Source organism: Stenella coeruleoalba, assembly GCF_951394435.1.
Source record: "Stenella coeruleoalba genome assembly, chromosome: 12".
Classification (NCBI taxonomy): Eukaryota; Metazoa; Chordata; class Mammalia; order Artiodactyla; family Delphinidae; genus Stenella; species Stenella coeruleoalba.
Window position 1 is genome coordinate 75,737,178 of NC_137158.1, and position 21,675 is coordinate 75,758,852.

General features: G+C 43.7%; 1 protein-coding gene across 1 annotated transcript in view; it reads left to right on the forward strand.

The window, feature by feature from the left end:
* The first annotated feature begins 4,367 nt into the window (after positions 1-4,367).
* The window catches only part of AKAP12 (A-kinase anchoring protein 12), a 103,044-nt gene continuing 85,736 nt past the window's right edge, over positions 4,368-21,675 (forward strand). Inside the window, exons 1-2 of the mRNA XM_079938852.1 lie at positions 4,368-4,461; positions 4,872-5,218. Coding sequence (XP_079794978.1) covers positions 5,051-5,218 — 168 coding nt within the window. The 5' untranslated portion in view covers positions 4,368-4,461; positions 4,872-5,050. The remainder of the gene's footprint in view (positions 4,462-4,871; positions 5,219-21,675) is intronic.

A 21,675-nucleotide genomic window follows, 5' to 3' on the forward strand; every position in this document is an offset into this window, starting at 1 on the left:
GAATTTGTGAAGGGATTTGAATTTGTTGCATTATGGTAACTTGATCTGCCCTGGAGTGCAGAAACCTTCCAGATAACTTCAGGCACCTTCCATAAATGTATCCTGAGAAACTCTTCCTCCATATTGGGCACATCATTTACTGTATCTGCGTTCTAGTCACTCCATAATAGGTGGAGAGCAGCCCAACTCTAGAAAAATGAGAAGCCAAAGCTCTATGGGCTTACTGGGGACTACATTTCAATAGTATTCATTTATTTGTTTACATTTAGACACATTTTGAACAAAGTGGTGGGAGCTATGTTAAATCAGTTTTCTGTAAATAATTGCTTCTGGAAAGCCTTCCACAGTGGCTGGAGGGGGAACAAAGGTATATGTATATATACATGACATGAATGAAAGAACTAACTGTCCCCTTCCAACACCCCACCTCCGCAACCCTCAACTCGGCTCCCTCGCTTTGTTACCTTAGAGTAATCTTAGATTTGAGTCAGGAGCCAATTTTCAATCTTGGTAAATGAAATAGATATATGAATAGCAGGCTTTATACTTAAACCCAAAGCAATACATTCCTTAAAAGTTAGAAGAATAATGGTCTTCCCTGGTGGGTGCAGTGGTTGAGAGTCTGCTCGCCGGTGCAGGAGATGCGGGTTTGAGCCCCGGTCTGGGAGGATCCCACATGCCACGGAGCGCCTGGGCCCGTGAGCCATGGCCGCTGAGCCTGCGCGTCCGGAGCCTGTGCTCCGCAACTGGAGAGGCCACAGCAGTGAGAGGCCCGCGTACGACAAAAAAAAAAAAAAAGTTAGAAGAATAATATTTGCCTATATACATAATGTATACTTACCGGAAGATGACCTTTGAACTTAATCTGTATGTTGAACTTTTTCTGTAGTTTCTATACAAATATTGGATTATTAGCTACTCATGAATTGAATAAAGTTGTTAATTTTTCTGGTGTTCTAGTTAATAATCAGCAAATACAGGAGAGGAGAGTAAGAGTTGGGCTCTTAGATAACTTGATGTAAGTAATTGCTTCAGAAAAAAAGTAGACTTTTTATTTAGGGAAAACAAGTGATAAGTGGTAGTTTCAAGGGTGAAGAGTTGCCAGTTTTAAGTGAAATTGTCTGAAGGTAATCGAGAGAATGAATCCGTGGGAGAGTGTTGGTTTTAGATTCTGTTTTAATCACTATAGTTATTATTGTGCTTTCAAGGGGTTGTATTAACATATGTGAATTATTTTCAAACATATTTGAAAATGCTTTGTATGCACAAGATGCCCAGCTATGACTCTAAATTTTATTGGCAAATCTCACGTGACCTGCCTTTCTGGAGAAGTAAGCATTAGACATATAAGTTCAGCCTGCTATATGGGCAATGTGTATTTGTTTCTGAGAAATCTCTGTTTTTATGAGAGCATTAACTCTCTCAGGGAAACGACTCTACCACTAACTGCCCCATGGGAGAAGATGTGCGGGGACACCTGCGTCCTGCTATTTGGAAGAGAAAGGGCTGCTGGTGAGAAATCGGGATAACTGACAGCCTTGGACTGAGAAGTGGAAAACAGAGAACAGCTGCCTTCCTCTCCATCGCTGACACTGATGCAAGCAATTCTGAAGGTGTCTCTAAAACTCTGGAAAAGAAAACCTTGATCAGACTTCCCTGGTGGCGCAGTGGTTAAGAATCCACCTGCCAAACCAGGGGACATGGGTTCGAGCCCTGGTCTGGGAAGATCTCACATGTTGCGGAGCAACTAAGCCCGTGTGCCACAACTACTGAGCTCGTGAGCCACAACTACTGAAGCCTGTGTTCCATAACAAGAGAAGCCACCACAATGAGGAGCCTGCACACAGCAATGAAGACCCAAGGCAGCCAAAAATAAATAAATGAATTTATTTTTTTAAAAATCTTGTAATAACTTATAATGGAAAAGAATCTAAAAAAGTATATATATACATATCTGAATCACTTTGCTGTACACCTGAAACTAACGTATCACAACATTGTAAATCAACTATATTTCAATAAAAATTAAAAAACAACAAAGCTGAATGCATGATCTGATAAAGAAATATTTTTAAGAAAGAATGAAGCATCTTAAAAAAATAAAGAGTAATTCCACAGTCTCTGAGTAAGATGGAAAGGATTCTTTGGTCAGTCTAAAAATCAAAGATACTTAATGTGTGTGTTTGTGTGAATCTACAAAGCAGCCTGTTATCCTTAATACCTCCTTATCATGGTGCTGTTTCAGGAAGAATAGGGAGTACTAGAACATGCACATTTCTTTTTTTTTTTAAATTTAGTTTTAATTTATTTTATTTTTGGCTGCATTGGGTCTTCGTTGCTGCGTGCAGGCTTTCTCTAGTTGCAGCGAGCAGGGGTTACTCTTTGTTGCAGTGCGCAGGCTTCTCATTTCCGTGGCTTCTCCTATTGCCGAGCAGGGCTCTAGGTGCACAGGTTTCAGTAGCTGTGGCATGTGGGCTCAGTAGTTGTGGCTCACAGGCTCTAGAGCTCAGGCTCAGTAGTTGTGGTACACGGGCTTAGTTGCTCCACGGCACGTGGGATCTTCCCGGACCAGGGCTCGAACCCGTGTCCCCTGCATTGGCAGGCAGATTCTTAACCACTGTGCCACCAGGGAAGCCCACATGCACATTTCTTAAAGTAAGACTTTGCAATTAAAAAATAAGTATCTGAGCATTTCACACTGAAAAATAAACACAAAGCAAGCAATTGCTAATCTAATCAGACATTGGCACTGTCTTCTTCAGCATGCGAGTGTACACTGCCAGCTTGAAATCTTTGACCTTGCAATCTCTTCTGAAAATTCAAAGGCTAGTGTGATGTGAAAAGCTTTAAGAATTTCCCAAGAACTGAATAAATATAATCTCACAGAATGGGGAATTTTGAAAGTATTTGTACTACTTAATGGTACATTTTCATATGTGCTGAGGTTAGTCATTCTCAAATAGGTTTTTTTTTGTTTTTTTTTTTAGCGCTACGCGGGCCTCTCACTGTTGTGGCCTCTCCCGTTGCGGAGCACAGGCTCCGGACGCGCAGGCTCAGCGGTCATGGCTCACACGCCCAGCCGCTCCGCGGCATGTGGGATCTTTCCGGACCGGGGCACGAACCCGTGTCCCCTGCATCGGCAGGTGGACTCTCAACCACTGCGCCACCAGGGAAGCCCCTCAAATAGGTTTTAACAGCGTTGTTTTGCTCTTAACATCCCAGGTGAGGTCTAAACGCCACTTTTCACTGACATCCCTGAGAAGAAGAGAGAACATATTCCAAGCTTCCCACAGAATGGGAGTGAAATGTTGCCCAGTGGTTGGCCAGGGAGGAATCTGTCTTCCGTGTACCGGCTCTGAAGCCTTGAAGGCCTGATTTAACCTCTCCGGGCCTACTTTCCCCCACTCCATTGGTAAAATGAGAACAATAGGATCAGCATGGCAGTATTGCTGTAAGGATGAAATGGGATTATACACACAAAGTGTATTCACAATGTCTGGTACTGAGTAAGTACTCAAATGTTTCCGAAATATTTAAGTCAAAATGGGGGAAATGCTTAAAACTTCGGAAAACCAACCATTTTCCAAATATACTGCTTCTTAAGGGATAGATTCCAGAGAAGGTGGCCGTTCTGTACTCCTTTCAAATAAAAATGATAAATTCAGAAAAATTTTATGCTGGATAACTAAGCTATGGTTGCCAAGGAGCCCTTTTACTACATGCAATTAGTTGGGCACAAATATCCTGGTGCTGAACTATTGTTTACATCAGTTCTCTACTAGATTGTCCTAAATCTGGGTATGGGATATTTATCTGGCATCTAGTGGCAATATTCCAAAAGTTTCTTCATTTTTAATGAGCTTCTGTTTGTGAAAACTAAGGCGCTTAGTTGTCGGTTAAAACTGGGATAATTTTTCTTTCAGCCCCACTACCTTCATGCTTACGTCCAGATAATTCAGCTAACATTTTAATTTAGTTCGAATATATAGTGACTGCCTGCTATGTTCATATGACAAGTATTATATTCAAGAGTATGAAGGGACAGAATGCAAGCCACTTAGGCAGTTATTATTGAAAGCCCTTATCTATGGAGAAATACTGACAGCAAACGACGAGCAGATCCATGTCATCCTGTTTCAGCGGTGGCGTGAGGGAGAGGTGGCCTGGACCTCCAGCATCAGGCCCTTAAGGACAGGCACATTTCCAGTAACAGGCTCCATTCCCCAGGTTCCCCGGGGAATGAGGGCAGCCGGTGTTGCCCACGGCATCGCCTGATATCACTTGTTCCGGGTGATAGGAGAGCGTGGGGCTGCCTGGGCCACCTCATCCGTGGTCTGACTGCATTAACCTCTCGGTTCCCGGCTCCTGCCACGTGAGGTGTCCTAATATGGTCAGACTCCGCAGGAGCCCAGGAGCGCTTGCCTTTCTCCTGCTAATGGGGAGGAAGCAAACACTCTGAAGGTAAGCAAACGGGGATCTGGGTTCGCCTCTGGGCCAGCTGAAAGTGGGCTGCAGCAGAAGCCCTGCCTCGGGTCATCAATCATTTAATAAACCCCCAGCGAATCCGATCTCCTCGGGGGGCTTTCTGCCCTGCCCTCTTTCTCGCCCTCCCCTCCCCTTCGTGGAGGCAGCCCTGGGTGGTGGTCCCCCAGCTCCTGTCCCCGTACAGGAACGGGAGGGGTCCTAGGGGTCGGGGTGGGCGGCTCGCCTGGCCCTTGGCTCGAGGCTCTGGCCGCTCCTCGGGTCCTAGCAGCCTAGCAGGAGATGCTGCTGCAAGGCGTGTCTGGGGCTGTGCTCATGTGATGAAGCGAGGGAAAAACAAGGGGGAGGAGGAGGAGGCAAAGAGGTGGCTTTTTTTTTTTTCTTTTAAGGAGTTTGCAGCGAGCGCGTCTCCTTCATTCGCTGTCTGGGCGGGTTCGGAGGAGGACGACGGGAGAGGAAGGCGCTCCTGAGACCTCGCGGGCGCACGGCTCTTGGCTCTTCTCCCCGTCCCTGCTATTTGGGGAAGGCGTAACCCGGCTGCTGGGCGCGGGAGAACCGCAGACAAGCCATGGGCGCCGGGAGCTCCACCGAACAGAGGAGCCCGGAGCAGCCGGAGGCGGGGAGCGCGACGCCGGCCGAGCCCGAGCCCGAGCCCAGCGGCGGAGGCTCTGCGGCGGAGGCGGCGCCCGGATCGTCGGCGGACGCGACCATCGCCGCTGCGGACCCCGCCACCAAGGTACCGGCGCGCGGAGCCACCTGCCCCGGGGTGGCGGAGGGTGGGGTGTGTGTGTGGGTGTGTGTGTGGGAGTCCCTTGATCTCCGCCTGCGATAACTTCCCGGCCGGTCCAGCCCATCTGCAAACTCGGGAGCATGAATCCCTCTTTCTAGGCTTTTCAGGGTCCTTAGCTCCGGGGCGGGACCACAGCAGCGGCGAGCGCGGCGAGGGGCTTGCATCTTTGTAGTGGGTCTCCAGGGGTGGCGACTGCGCCATCCGCAGTAATAAAACCCGCCGGCTGCCCGCCGCTAACTGAGCCTTTCTCCACGCTCTTCCGGTGGGAGCGACCCAGCCCGATACCGGCGAGCTGCTTGGGGGAGTCCGCGGAGAACTGACCCCCGAGCCGAGCGTGTCGAGCCCCCGCCCCGCTATCTCCCCAAGCGGAAAGTCCGCTGTTGGGCCCTGACGCGTGTTGCAGCCTGGCGAGCCCTCCACCCATGGGTTCCCCGCAGCGCACCGTCCGTGATATCAGCTGTGTCTGGAGAGACCCGGGTTTGGTACCCAGTCCTCCTGAGGCAGCGGCTCGAGCAGACACCGCCTTCCTGATGCAGAGAAAGCCTGGGGTGTAGCTCGCTCGGAGCCAAAGAAAATCTGAGCCGACGCTGCATTTCCAAAAGGAATGACAGGTTTCGCAAACACGGCGGCGTCCTCCTTTTTGCTCAGTTCATTGCACTCAGTTGGATAAACAAATACTGGAGGAGTAGTTAGAAGTTCTCAAATGCGGTCAGAGGCGTAAGCCAGCATTCCCTCTACTCTGGTCTCTGGAGGCAGTGCTGAACCTCCTAGACATTTTGCATTTTATAGTCGTAGTCTTCAAGGCTGAAATATTTCTTCTTGGCGACTACAGTCGCCAAGATTGTGACTTGTTCAGATCGTTGTCTTTTAGATCTATTTTCCAGCATCTATGTTCCTTAGCCAGGCTTCACCCAACCCTTTTTGTGATATTTTTATAGAAGATGTGGATAACCACATTTAATACTTAAAAGGAAAAAAGAAAACCCGTTGTGTCAAATTTGAGGGTATACGGAGTACATGAGGACCTTTAGGAGTTATCTCAGGAAGTATAGATGTTTACAGTGCAGGGGGGAAAAAAACAACCCTGAAATCTAGGTAAAAATCACAGAATTATATGACCTAATCGCCTTGACCTTTTAGCTGTCTTAGTTTAGTTTGGGCTGAGAGACCGCTCTTAACTAGATTACCTCTAGTCGTTAACATAACTACTTGTACTAGAGCTGTAGGTGCTCACAGGTACCAACTGTGCCTGGAATGCTTAGATTTTCTGAGATGCCTAAGAAATGTACTATCCTTTTGAGATCTCAGTTAGGTTTTAATATTTACTGTACATCACTTTTTGATGCCAACTACTGTCAAAATGGCTGTATAACCAGTATTTAGAGTCCAGTAATGAAAGCAATTTTAAGGTGTCGTTGCTAAAAGCTTGCAGTTGGGGAATATCTTTTTCCCTGGCTTTTACCAGTCCTTCAGGTCTTATCAACAGTTCACCCTGAGATATGGTACTGATTCCCTTCGCAATAACTTCAGTGTGTTCATTTAAAATATTCCCTCCTTTCTGTTCTCTTTATCTTTCTTCCATAACCTTATCCTCCCTTTTTCTTAGTCACCACCATCTTGAAACAGCCAGATGACCTCCTTTAAAAAATTACCTAAATGACATCCGGAATATCATTGAACTTTTTGGCCTACGGCCCAGTTATCAATTTGGAGACAAATCAATAAACTTACATGTATCCTTAGAAAGTATGTAGTTTTTCATTTCAACTAGCAACATTTATTTCTCAGGTTTTGAAGACCTAAGTCTTTTCACAAAGATGGTCTAATTAAGAACGATTCCGCACATAGCTTTTGCCTCCCCTCCTTGCCCTGTTCAGCCCCAGTTCTTGACCTCTGAGTAATCTCATCTGCCATTCTAGGTTCCCACAGCACCACGGACCCTTCTTTCCAGCAGTTTCCATATTTGTGGGTTTAGTGACTTGTGTTCTTCTGGCTGTTCTGAATGCTCCACAAGGGCAGGGACCATATCTGGTTTGGCTCATAACAGGTGTTGCCCCATGTGTGACATGTGTGGCTGGCCGGGAGGATGAGGCTGGCTCCCTGATTTTGATCGCAGACGGTCAAGTTGGGGAACACCTTGGCCCATCTAGTTGTTCTTTGACTTTCTGATCATCATGGTCTGTGTCACTTATCAGATAGTGACTAAGTCAAAGTGAGTCTGGTTATTCACAGACCAGGTGAATATCTAGCAAGAAACTAAGATTTGGGGACTCTGATTTCTGTTTCTTTAGGAGGGCTTTTTACCGTTGCAATTTCAAATTGCCTTTAATCTCAGATAGACAAATGCATTATAAATGCAGGTTACTCAGAGGAGACCACTTCATACATTGGATTAGTGATGAATTACATCTTGAGCTTTTTTGATTGGGTCTGTGGACATTTGGGGAGGTTTAGACTAATGCTTCCCTCCTCCCCCCAGTAGAATGCTGATCATTAATTAAAGGCTGTTAGATTTTTTTTCTCCATTGGTAAAACTTGATTACTGAAGCCTCACAGTTTAGATGCACTGAGACAAGTCCTGGTTTTATCTGTGATGTATTTTAATGGAAATGGAAGGAGTCTTATCTTCCAGTCAATCTTTTACAATCTTTGTATGTAAATTCTGAAGGGAAATGGTTTGATCAGTTATTTTCCAGGTTTAATTTTGAGAGTTTTCCATTTTGGCCACTGCAGGGTGCAGGAAGATTAGAGCACCTGAACACAGGTGGTAAGCAAAGCCTCGTGCTATTCCTCAGTCATCTGCTTTTAAACATTTGAAGTCATCTGCTTTTAAAAGCTGAAAAGCCTGTTTTCACTCAGGTAGCAGTGTAGGGTGGGGTGGCCAGTGACAAACTTCCCTATCTCTGGCAAATCTTGATTTCTGGAGCCAAGCTTCAGGCTAAATCTGAACAATCCCAATCCTCTAAATTAGCCTTTCTGTCTTTTCTGTTCAGTGACTCAGAGCTAGAAATGGAACAGTTCTCAGTTGCAGCAGTGTGAGGCCTGGGTCCCCGGCAGGTGGGGAGACTGGGACCCTTGTCAGTCTTTCAAGCTGTGATTCCATTTGGTTATAAGAGCTGTGACTCAAACAGATGTGTTCATATAGAAGAATCCACCGTCCCGATGAATAAAGTTGAGGACGCCCTTACCTTTTGTGCATTAAAAGACAATTGATTTGGCCAGCTGCATTTCATAATTCCTCTCCCAACACAAGGTATGTGCTGTTTCCCATTTACCCTGTGTTTACAAAATAGGAATGGAGATGGCTGTAATGTGATTGTCACCAGTTTTACACTAGAAGGGCCAGAATTTAAGATGATTTCGAGAGAATTATATGTTAACAGAGTGGGTTTTTGTGTGTGTGACTACCTGTATTCATATGGATTTCCCTCAGATTATAAGAGGTACTACTTTCTGATTAGAACACAGTCTAGAAATTGGAGCTGTGGGTGTGAAGATGGTCGTTTAGGGTACCGATAACCTGTGGGGACTGCAGTGCCTTCCCTTTAATCCATTATAGCCTTTTAAGCTCTTAGATTTGTGAGATCAGTGAAGATTTCCACTTAAAATACTTCCCTTGGTGAGGAAAAGGCCCCAAACATGCGTCCTCTTTGAATTTGCTGGGCATTGACTAATCTCTGTGCCGGGATAGCTTTAAACTACATTAAAAGGATGATTCCAGCTTGGTATCTTACAGGATAATTAATAAAATGGAAATAAAATGTTTTGTTTTAAAAGGTACAAAGGGGACTTCCCTGGTGGTCCAGTGGTCAAGAATCCACCTTCCAATGCAGGGGACGCCAGTTCGATCCCTGGTTGGAGAACTAAGATCCCACATGCCGCAGGGCAACTAAGCCCACACACTGCAACTAAGACCCTACACAGCCAAATAAATAAATAAATGTTTTTTTTAAATGAAAGAAAAATAAAATAAAAGGCACTAAGAAATGGTTTCTTTTTCTTTACCAGTTTTAACACCTGTTCAGTGTTACAGGAATATCAATGAAAAGAAAATCCAGCTAAATGGTGCTCGTCCTTGGCCTCTATAATTTTTACTGCTGTAGTCATTCATGAAGTGAGAAATTAGAATTTACAGCACTTAGCATTGTGAGAAAAATATATCAGTACTTTTATCACATGAAAAATATAAAACTAAGGGCTTCCCAGGTGGTGCAGTGGTTGAGAGTCCACCTGCCGATGCAGGGGACATGGGTTCGTGTCCTGGTCCGGGAAGATACCACATGCTGCGGAGTGGCTGGGCCCGTGAGCCATGGCTGCTGAGCCTGTGCTCCGCAACGGGAGAGGCTACAACAGTGAGAGGCCGGCATACCGCCAAAAAAAAAAAAAAAAAAAAAAAAATATATATATATATATATATATATATAAAACTAAAACTTCTTGAAGCCAATTCTTAGTTCTCTTATAACCTAAAAAATTATAATTTAGAAGAAGTTTCATTTTAAAATAATACAATAGAAAAATATGGAAAAAGCTGGGTTTGGGAGGGAGATGCATTATGTCTTGTAAATAGGCGAGCTTACTTTCCTTTTTTAAAAATTTATTCTATTTACATTTATTTTTGTCTGCATTGGGTCTTCGTTGCTGCACGCGGGCGGGTGGCCGGGGGCTACTCTTCGTTGTGGTGCGCGGGCTTCTCATTGCAGTGGCTTCTCTTGTTGCGGAGCACGGGCTCTAGGCGCGCGGGCTTCAGTAGTTGTGCCATGCGGGCTCAGTAGTTGTGGCTCGCGGGCTCTAGAGCGCAGGCTCCGTAGTTGTGGCGCTCGGGCTTAGTTGCTCCGCAGTATGTGGTATCTTGCCGGACCAGGGCTGGAACCCCTGTCCCTTGCATTGACAGGTGGGTTCTTAACCACTGCGCCACCAGGGAAGCCCAGCAAGCTTATTTTCAATAAATTCTTTAAAAATCTATAATTATAATTATTTGTCTTGTCTGTTTAGATTTGGGGCTATTTTCCTGTAAGTTAGCACCTTATTAGAGAATGGGTATGGGTTTTATACCTATGTTCTTACTTGTTAGTACATCTAATAAAAGGATTAAGGTGAAGATATTAATCTGTAATAATTTTGATTATATATACATTTTTATTTCTTATCGTGAATAATTAAGTTTACTTATTTAAACCTGACTGTAGACCTGACATCATCATTCTTGAATAATAAAGGCTTTATAAAAGGATGATCAAAAGCACTTGCTTACTCTTATTAAAATGATTTTTATTTAAAGTCATAGCAAACAGGATTCATTTAATGTTTATTTTTCTAAAAACGTTAATGGTTGAGAACCTTAATTTGTAGAGTATGGTAAAAAGGGAAAGCCTCGTGTTCCTCCCCACCCCTTAAAGTACTCACTGTTAACAATAGTTTGAAATCAATGTTGGTTGTTTCTAGCATATTCTTTTAAAACCTTTATGCATGTGCAAGTATATAGATAAGAATAGCTCTATCTTTTGCTTTCAACAAATAAGATCATAACATATATTCTGAAACTTTAGAGTTTGGATATCTTTTCGTATCAGGACATAAAGATCTACCCTCATTCTTATTGGCTACATAAATTTCTCATTTATGGATTGAAGTACCATAATGATTTAAGCAATCCCCCTGTGTTTATATTTAGGTTTTCCTAGTCTTTTGTTATATTAAATTGGCACAGGGAATATCCTAGTTCAGACATCTTTGTATGTGTGCGAATGTATCTCTAGGATATATTTCCGGAAGTGGAATTGCTGGATCACAGGATTTACATGCATTTAAAATTTTGATAGTCCTTGCTAAATTTACTTTCCAAAGAGATTCATCCACTTTGTATCCCTACCCTGTGGAGAGCAGCGCTCACTTTCCCTTGCCCTTGCCTCAGTGGATAGAAGATTTTTCTAGTATTTGCCAATCTGTACCTCAGTTGGCACCTCAGTTTCCTCGATGCATTTTTAATTATGAAGTTGGGTGCCCTGTCAGGTATATTGACCATATGTTTTTTTTCTGTGCACCACTCCATCAGGAACTGGACTGGCTTTTAGAGCATTAAAGGGTATAGTTTATTTTATTGTTAGTTAACTTTAAAAGACTTTTTCCCCTCCAGACATTAATCAAAATTGGGGAAAAGCAAGTTTAGAGTAAAAAGGGGGCTGAGGTATTTTTCCCTTTCCTTCCCAAATTAGCAAACTGTCTTTAATTTTATTTGCTTGGATTGACTTTGCAATGACCTACTTCTTTAGCTATCAGTTTAAAAATTTCTCCTCTGGGAACAATCTAAAATCATCCAGTTGCCAGAAATTTCTTCATACATCTGATCCATGAAATGTTGGAATCAGGGATTGTGGGCAGAAATCCACCTCCTGGGAAAACAGTAGTCCCCTCCCCTGGGTGCTGTTCTCAGTTCTCATAACAAATGACAGCCTGGCTCTGTTAACTGGAATAAATGTGTTTTCCCAGGAAAACGTAGGTGTTCAAAGCACTGGAAACTACAGGGTCTTTCCCAGAAACTGTTAGGCTTCTCTTAATACAAGTATTCATTCAAGTTCAAAGATTTTCATCTTCCCTACAGTTTCTTCATGATGTTATGTAAATGAGATAAGCCAACTTTTAAGAAGGGGAGATAACTATAAATCATTGGCAGATCTTCTGTCCGTCATATGCAGACATTGCAAATTGTGGAGTTTGGAGAGATTAGATTTTCTGTGGTTCCCAAACCTGGTTGTGCAGTTGAGTCACCTGGGGAGCTTTTTAAAGACACCGCTGGGCCCCCTTCTAGATTATTCAGTCAGAATCCCAGGCCACCCCAGCGTCTGAGATTCTGTAGCCTTGATGCTCATCAGGGATCCTAATTTGCCTAGTTAGGCCACTATTGCCTGGAGGAAGCGGTTTGGGGTGTAGACTTGGGCGAGGCATTCAGAGGTAACAGCAGCACAGACTGATTGACATTGGTGCTTGTGTGGGTGGGAGGGAGGGTTTCAGATGATGCTAGAAGAATTAGGTGTTTCCCCTCCTCACAACAGAGGAGAAAATAAACGGAAACATTTCCTACATAATTTCCCTCCTTTATTCTACTGTCTTTTTTTTTTTTTGGCTACACTGGCTCTTCGTTGCTGCACGCGGGCTTTCTCTAGTTGAGGAGAGCAGGGGCTACTCTTCGTTCTGGTGCGCCGGCTTCTCACTGCGGTGGCTTCTCTTGTTGCGGAGCACGGGCTCTAGGTGTGAGGGCTTCAGTAGCTGTGGCTCACGGGCTCAGTAGTTGTGGCACATGGGTGTAGTTGCTCCGCGGCATGTGGGATCTTCCCGGACCAGGACTCGAACCCATGTCCCCTGCATTGGCAGGCGGATTCTTAACCACTGCGCCACCAGAGAAGTCCCTATTCTACTCTCTTGAAACCAAGTGTGCTGCTAGTAGAGGCTTTTTCTTGATGGAATGTGCTCTTCAGGGTAAATAGGTGTGGAATCAAATGCTCTCATCGTTTCTGAGCCAGGAGCTACTTGTCAAAGTTCACTTTTCGTTCCCACCTGATTGCCTCTTAATCCTCAACCCTCATTTATCAATTTAAAACGTCACTTGTGTTGGGTAAGTAGACAGTAGCTGATGGCTTAGTTTATGGCCTTTGGCTGGTCCGAAAATCCGTGAAGAAATCTTAACACCTAACCAAGTTGCTGAAGGTCAGAAGAGGGGGCTGTCTAAAAAAAATTTTTTTTAATTAAAAAAAAAAAGAGGAAGAGGGCTGTGTGGCTTTCCCCACCACTTGATTTCATTCACATTTCTTTACTGGCTCCTGTACTCCAGGAACTGGGGATTGAAGAAGAGAGAAATCCAAGAGCTCGGTGCTAAAAAGAAGGTTAAAGTGTTCCCAGTGCACTAAAATGTATTATTTTCTGTCTAGAGGGAGAAATTTAATTCATTTTCCATACTGGTTGCCTGTTCCAGTACCATTGACTAAATAGTCCCTCCGGTTAAAACTCAAGTTTCCGTATGCATATATGTTTATTGATTTCTTTTTACTTAAAAAGTTTTTCCTACTCTTTATTTGTACACGTAGTTAAAAGCATTAAGAGAGTGGCTAAAAATGTAATCGATTCTAATGGCAGACCCTTGGTTTAAAATACTTTTATATTCACATCTCTGGACTCACCTCTGTCTTGTGGCTATCGTAAGTTTATACACACATAAATATAAAAAAGTGGGGAGCCTGTGTTGTCTTCAGAAGTGAATTTATTTTCTTGGCATGTGATAACATTATGCATTAAAAATAGTCACTCAAGTATTTCCTAACCACTTAGCCTATGAAAGGCCCTGGTCTAGATGCTTCCTGAGGTAAATTACACACAGCATTATCCTTGAGCACCTCAGGATCTAGCTGAAGTATTGGATCCCTCTAGAGGAAAAGATTCAATAAGAAAGATTCAAATAAGTTGGGTAGACAATAGAAGAATTGCCATTAGTTGGTACATGTCTATTCAGTGAATTGTCCAGATAACTGATGTACAAAGAAAAGAAGATCTTGGCAAGTGTTGCAGGCAGATAAAGACCGTTAGTCGGGAGGCCAGGAGGTACAGGGCATATGAAAGAGCTGAATGTTGTAAGAGGATAATGGGAAGATGCCGATAGAATTGCAGCCAATCATGGTAAGAGCTGCACAGGCAGCAGAGAGCCAGTGAAGTGAAGACTTCCGATAAAAAACAAAGCAAAGAGGCAGACCCTCTCACACTCGGCAGAGAGGACACCCCTAGGAGCTTGGGGGGCAGATATTAGCCCATGCGGTGGGATGGGTGTAGGGTGTAGGCTCGGCACGGGGGCAGCCAAAAACAATTGAGGTTTCAAGACTTGGAATACGGAGTGCCTCAGTTTCTCCAGTAGGCAAGGACGTTCCCCTCAGGATGTCGGTTTCAGTTGTCTATTGCTGTGTAACCAACTGTGCCAACCAACTGCTCAAACCGATAGTATCTTTAGAAGAGAGAACATCACTTGATAGTAACAGCTTGGGATTTTTTTTTTTTTAATGTAAAGAAGAGGTTTGCAGCAGAGTCTAGGGAATGACAGAGGGCATCCATGAGATCAATAGGGTTTCTCTAAGTAGTGATGTGCTCAGAGCCCAGATCACTGGCACTGTGAGCAATCCAGGCTTGCAGAGTCGGGGGCACAGGGAAAGATTAAATATCACAGGATAAGAGATGATGACACCGAAGGGGCTGAGAGTGGCGGCTGGGGAGAAGGTGGAACCAACAGTGAATATTAATAGAGGAGAAGACAGATGGCACTGGCTCCACCAGCCATTGGGTCACCGCTTCATCATGCAACAGTGACTGGTTTACCCCAGCACATCTGGGTCCACCTGCAAATGAAAGAGACTGATGGTTGACTAGCATTTCTTCCATTTGTAGGCAAAGAATCTAGGTGGCTTGGGGAAGGTTTATCTTCACTTTCAAAGCAGATACTTCTTCTTCGCAATTTTTTCCATCTCCAGTGTATGCCCTTTGGTGTGTCGTTCGGAGGACGATTTATGGTTTGCTATTTTTCTTCATGTCTGAGCGTATGATTTCTTACTGAATTGAACCATTACATAAGGCTCTGGCTTTTGTCTGCTTCATGATCAATTTTCTGTCCTTGCTCAGATATTGACCACCCTTATTGAAGCCATGCTCCATCATGTCCTTGATGGTTTTCCTTACTCTTTGAAATACATATTGTCGTGATGCATAAAACAAGATTGTTGATGTATGTTATAGTTGTTAGCTTTTTTTTACATTTTCAGTTCTGGGTGTTAATTTTTCACTAAGGTAACAAACTGCTTGCATAATGCTTTTTAAGAAACTTTTGTTTGAAATTATCCTTCACTTGGGTATGTATGTAAAACAGTCTATTCCACACCAGTAACGTTGAATGCTATGCAAACTTCAACCTTAGATGTGGTTGAATTTACAATTGATATACACTGCAGTACCAACTGGGGCGGGATGGGGGAGGTGGAGAAGGGATTGAAATCTACAGGAAATTGCTAAAAATTAGACAGTCTCTCTATGACGAATTTTTCTTAATTATTTCAGAAATGACACGTTTAACCAATATTTAGACATGAGTTCCTGACTCCTATAATGTTAATCTAAATATTTGAGTGGAAATTTTTGTTCTTGTTCTGCTCTGTTTTATATGAAGTAGGTTACTGAAAAGCAGTGGAAAATGTCACCACTAAAGTTTACTAAATCAGTCCTGATTATTAAGATCCTTTCTCCAATCCTGACAAAAGTGTATAAAATTTAAACAAAAAATTCTTGACAGTACCGGGAGCAAAACTCAAATTGATTTGATTTTATATCTGATTTTTTTTTAAACCTTCAGGAGTTTAAGTTTCCTTTAAATTCAGTGTGATGGCAGTGTTAGATCTGTTCGTTTTGTTTGCAATATAGGAAATTTGTTTTACTTCAATTACAATGCAGATTGGTTGTTCTTTTGTTATTAATTAAAGGCACACTAAGGTCTTTTGAATGCTGAAAGAATGCTGAAAAGATTTTTGTCCTAAATGGAGCTAAGAGAACCTACAATGTTATCTAGAATTGCAACAGTGACAGAGATTTCAAGTCACTTCTGGAACTGTGCCTGATAAACAGTCCTCCAGGACAGGGAGGAATGCGAAGAATGCATTCTACTTCAGGGAAGTAGGTCATGGTTTAAAGCCTTACATTTGTCAGAGAACTTTTCTCAAGCAGTCCTTATGATTGCTGGGTCCCCGCTAACTCCGTACTCAGGGTTCTTTAGTCTTAGGCAAATTAGGTGGCTAAATTAACTTGTTAGTTTCTGGGAGGGCTGGACTAAAAGTAACAGATTCACCACATGCGCCTGTACTTCTAACACCAAAAAGAGTTAGGGCTATAGACTAGTGACTGGAAAACCACAGACGTGGGCTTCCCTTGTGGCACAGTGGTTAAGAATCTGCCTGCCAATGCAGGGGACACGGGTTCGAGCTCTGGTCCGGGAAGATCCCACACGCCACGGAGCAGCTGGGCCCGTGAGCCATGGCCGCTGAGGCTGCGCGTCCGGAGCCTCTGCTCCGCAACGGGAGAGGCCACAACAGTGAGAGGCCCGCGTACCGCAAAAAAAAAAAAAAAAAAAAATTTTTTTAAATAGTAAATAGGCAGATGATGTGTAAGTTTACTTAGGAAAATTAGAGAGTACCTTTTAAGTGAACTGGGGGTGTTTCTTTGCTGCCAAGATTAAGCGCTGCAGGAACCAGCTGAGTCCGCTCTACCTAAGTGTGACCATAGTGCCCACAGTTTATTGTGGACTTAAGCCTGTGGAAACCATATCTTGCCCTGGATTGTAGCTGAGTGCTGGACAAAGAGACACTAACATGACAGGGTTCAAAGGCAAGAGAGAGAGCACATACTGGGGTAGCAGGAAAGGTGGCATGGAGGATGGTATGGACTGAGTGTTTGTGTCCTTCAAAATTCATATGTTGAAACTCTAATCCCCAGTGTGATGATATTAGGAGATGGAGTCTTTGGGAGGTAATTAAGTCATGAGGGTGGAACCCTCATTAAGGAATTAGTGCCCTTATAAGAGGAGACACCAGAGAGCTTGCTGCCCTCCCCACCCGCCAAAAGATACCCTCTCCAAAGCAGGAGGAGAACTCTCACTAAGAACTAAATCAGCTTGCACCTTCATCTTGGACTTTCAGTCTCCAGGACTGTGAGAAATAAATGTTAGTTGTCTTGGCTGTCCAGTCTATGGTAATTTGTCATAGCAGTCTGAACTAAGACAGAGGAAATGGAATTTATGGTGAATTGCTGAAGAGTGGAGATGCTTGAGAGAAGGAGGCAAGAAAATAATTAAGTAATTTTTTAAAATAATAAAAATAAATAATGAAATAAGGAGGCAAGAGAGAACCTCATCATGTTGGGACAAATACTGAGTGAAAAATAGTCTAGGAAAAATTGGGTTAAAGATTTTGGTTATTAATTGCAGGACTTTTGCAGAACGTTTATTTATTTAATTAATTAATTTATTTATTATTTTATTTTTTGTGGTATGCGGGCCTCTCACCGCTGTGGCCTCTCCCGTTGCGGAGCAACAGGCTCCGGATGCACAGGCTCAGTGGCCATGGCTCATGGGCCCAGCCGCTCCGCGGCACGTGGGATCCTCCCGGACCGGGGCACGAACCCGTGTCCCCTGCATCAGCAGGCGGACTCTCAACCCCTGCGCCACCAGGGAAGCCCCCAGAACCTTTATTATATTTAATTTTATTTTCTTACAGTTTTTTTTTGATGTGGACCACTTTTAAAGTCTTTATTGAATTTGTTACAATATTGCTTCTGTTTTATGTTTTAGTTTTTTGGCCGTGATGCACGTGGGATCTTAGCTCCCTGACCAGGGATCGAACCCACATCCCCTGCATTGGAAGGCAAAATCTTAACCACTGGACCACCAGGGAAGTCCCAGAACCTTTAATACGTTACTATTGATTATGCTTCTCCCAAAGGAGACATATAGTATGCATCTTTACCCAAATACAACTGGGGAATGCCAGGCTAGTGAAGAGAGCACAATTAGAGAGTGGTGACTGAGAAGCCAGGAGAGGTATCTTGTGGCTCTGCCGTGGAGAATCTGAATACCAGAGTGTGACTTCTACATTTATTGTAATTGGCAGTGTGAAGCCGATAATTAATTGGGATCTACGTCTGTTAGGGTGGAGGCGGGGACTTAACTTTCTGTTTTGAATCTGAGACAAAGAATAATTCTGAGATATTAAGGAAATTTGTTCTCTTTTGGAGGAGGGGAGCAAGGAGGATGGATTTTCATTTCTTTCATATAAAAATGATAGCATTTTCATATCTAATTTTTAAATGAACCACATGTAGAGAGATTCTTACTCTCAGATTAAAATGGAAAAATATGGAATATAGCCCTGCTTTTAAATGTACATTATTGGGAAATGCCTCAGATTATCCTGAGATGAAATATTTCATATTTTTACATCCTCATTAAGTTATGTTTAGAGTTTCTGATGTATTTTGGGGGGTTGTGTGGAGCAACAATAAGGATGATTAAAAATTTGGAAATTGAATATACTTTGGATTTATTTCATTGTTCAGATAATCCAGATAATTGCATATCAGGTTTAGTTTTCATTTTCGCTGTACATTGAGTCCAATAACTTTATTGACTCAGTTTCTATGGCACTTAATTAATTGCACGTAGAGCTGAGCATCCTGGGACAAGCCACATTATGTCCTGAAACTTTCCCTTAACCAGATTTTCTGGGGCCAAAGACAATCGGACTACTGTGGAGTTAAATGCTGTAAATTATTGTGTTCCTCAAACCCTTTCCAGCTCCTGCAGTGAATACTGGAGGTATTGTAACTGTATGTGAACTTGAACGAAGATCAGGGGAAGGTCAAAGCAGAGCCTTCTTGAATGGAGTTGCAAATTCTTCCTCTGGCAAATAAGAGTAAAGGGAAATGTCACCCATTTGTTGCTTTTTATGGTCATGAAGAAGGAAAAAATCCCAAAGCTTCTGATTCCTTTGCTATGAGCTGACCAGCTGGCTTATTTTGGCTTTGGATAAGAAGCTGGGACGCACACTGATTTCTTTTTTCCTTGAGTCTCATCAAAGCAAATCAAAGCAAATAACTGTTTTCTGGGATTGTTAACGAAGCTAAATTTTTAAGTAAGTCGCTCCTTTGGAAAACCTAAAAATCAATGTAGGGCTGTTCTTGTAAGATTGCTTTAGGCCATTTTTAAGTGGGAGTGACTCAATCTAGGCATAAAGTAATGATTCCTGCTTTTTAGTAAACATTTAGTAAGACTGCATTTACTTTAAAAATTAGCTCATATAGAAACATGTTTAATATACCCACGCATTGACCCTTTTCTTCAGTGTAACTTTCTGTGCTTATTCTCAAACAAAGCACGAACTTTCTGTGAGTGGAAGAGGAGCCTGGCTGTGCCAGTTTTGTGTGCTCTGCCCATGTCCGAGGCTCCTCACACAGTTATTTTACTGTGTGTTTCTGGGTTGATTACATGGGTGAAAGCTGTAGGGGGTGAACTAATGCCAAAGCCTTAAGGGTCAGGTACATGTAGAAATATTAAAAAATATAGTCCCTTCTCTCACTGACTATCAGCTCATTTGTCGGGTTGAGTATCTACCAGGTACCAGACAGTTTTGGGGGCACGTGTACATGCTTTTTCCTACCTTACCAGTCACTTATAACTTCTATGAGCTAAGTGGTGGCATCCCCATTTAAAAAAGGAGCCAACAGGGCTTCCCTGGTGGCGCAGTGGTTGAGAGTCCGCCTGCCGATGCAGGGGACGCGGGTTCGTGCCCCGGTCCGGGAAGATCCCACATGCCGCGGAGCGGCTGGGCCCGTGAGCCATGGCCGCTGAGCCTGCACATCTGGAGCCTGTGCTCCGCAACGGGAGAGGCTGCAACAGTGAGAGGCCCGCGTACCGTAAAAAAAAAAAAAAAAAAAAAAGGAGCCAACAAAGTGAATACTTATGGAGCTTCTGATTCATTAGCTCTTCTTTTGTTGTTTTGTTTTGAATTTTATTTATTTATTTATTTATACAGCAGGTTCTTTTTTTTAACATCTTTATTGGAGTATAATTGCTTTACAATGGTGTGTTAGCTTCTGCTGTATAGCAAAGTGAATCAGCTATGTGTACGCATATATCCCCATATCTCCTCCCTCTTGCTTCTCCCTCCCACCCTCCCTATCCCACCCCTCTAGGTGGTCACAAAGCACCGAGCTGATCTCCCTGTGCTATGCGGCTGCTTCCCACTAGCTATCTAGTTTACATTTGGGAGGATTCACTAGCTCTTGAGGGTACCCGCCTCCCCGCACTCCCCCGGTTTGGTCAGCTCCCGGGCTGGGACTGCTGGGTATGAGACCACTGCAATGTGAAATGGGCCTTGGCTGTGATGCTGAGAAGACGGCTCCTAATAACTTCTGACACACTAGACCCTCCTCAGGTCCCAGGACTCTCTGCCTCTCTAGGTATTTTAGGATGTATCACTCCATCTGCTGTCAAGTAAATGGCAAACGATTCATCTTTGTGGGCCAACCGGTTATTTCAGACCCTGTCCGCACTCTTCCCATCCCATCTGAGAGGGGAGATAGCTGATGCCAGGCTGTAAGGGCTTCTTGGGCTTGGAGGCAAGTCACAGGACCTAAAGAATCGATACCACTCATTCCTCTCTTTCATTTGGGTTTAACTGAATGCCAGGCACTTACAATCACCGTTTTCTCCCTTCCCATTTTGCTCTGCCAACCAGACCTCCCAGGGCATCATCCATCCTACTGTACCCGTGTAAACCCCATTCTATTTCCTCTCTAAGGATATGCCAGCCCAGATCAAGGCTTTGTCCTTCGGGGATACTGTGCTCTCCCAGGGTTTTTTTGTTTTGTTTTGTTTTTTAAAATATTAATTTAATTTTATTTTGATTCTTTTCTCTCTCTCTTTTTAAAAAATATTTATTTATTTATTTTTGGCTGCATTGGGTCTTCGTTGCTGCACGCGGGCTTTCTCTAGTTGCAGCGAGCGGGGGCTATTCTTCGTTGTGGTGCACAGGCTTCTCATTACGGTGGCTTCTCTTGTTGCGGTGCACAGGCTTCAGTAGTTGTAGTTGTGGTGCGCGGGCTCAGTAGTTGTGGCGCACGGGCTTAGTTGCTCCGTGGCATGTGGGATCTTCCCGGACCAGGGCTCGAACCCATGTCCCCTGCATTGGCAGGCAGATTCTTAACCACTGTGCCACCGGGGAAGCCCTCTCCCAGGGTTTTAATACTCAATTATATCCACCAAGTTTCAGTCCCACATATGCACTTATGTACTGGACAAGTTTACCTCAAGAACAGTGTTCTCTTCTGTCCCCTTTGCCTGCCTCCTCTTCTCATAAAACAGTGGTCTCCAACCTTTTTGGTCCCAGGGACCAGTTTCGTGGAAGACAGTTTTTGCATGGACCCAGCGGAGGGGGATGGTTTTGGGATGATTCAAGCATATTACATTTATTGTGCACTTTATATCTATTATTATTACACTGTAATGTATAATGAAATAATTATACAACTCACCATAATGCAGAATCAGTGGGAGCCCTGAGCTTGTTTTCACTTGCCACTCACTGATAGGGTTGTTTTCTCTTTTTTTAAAAAAAATTAATGTATTAATTTATTTTTGGCTGCGTTGGGTCTTTGTTGTTGCATGTGGGCTTTCTCTAGTTGCGGCGAGCGGGGGCTACTCTTTTTTGCAGTGCGCGGGCTTCTCATTGCGGTGGCTTCTCTTGTTGCGGAGCACAGGCTCTAGGCATACGGGCTTCAGTAGTTGTGGCGCACAGGCTTAGTTGCTCCATGGCACTTGGGATCTTCCCGGA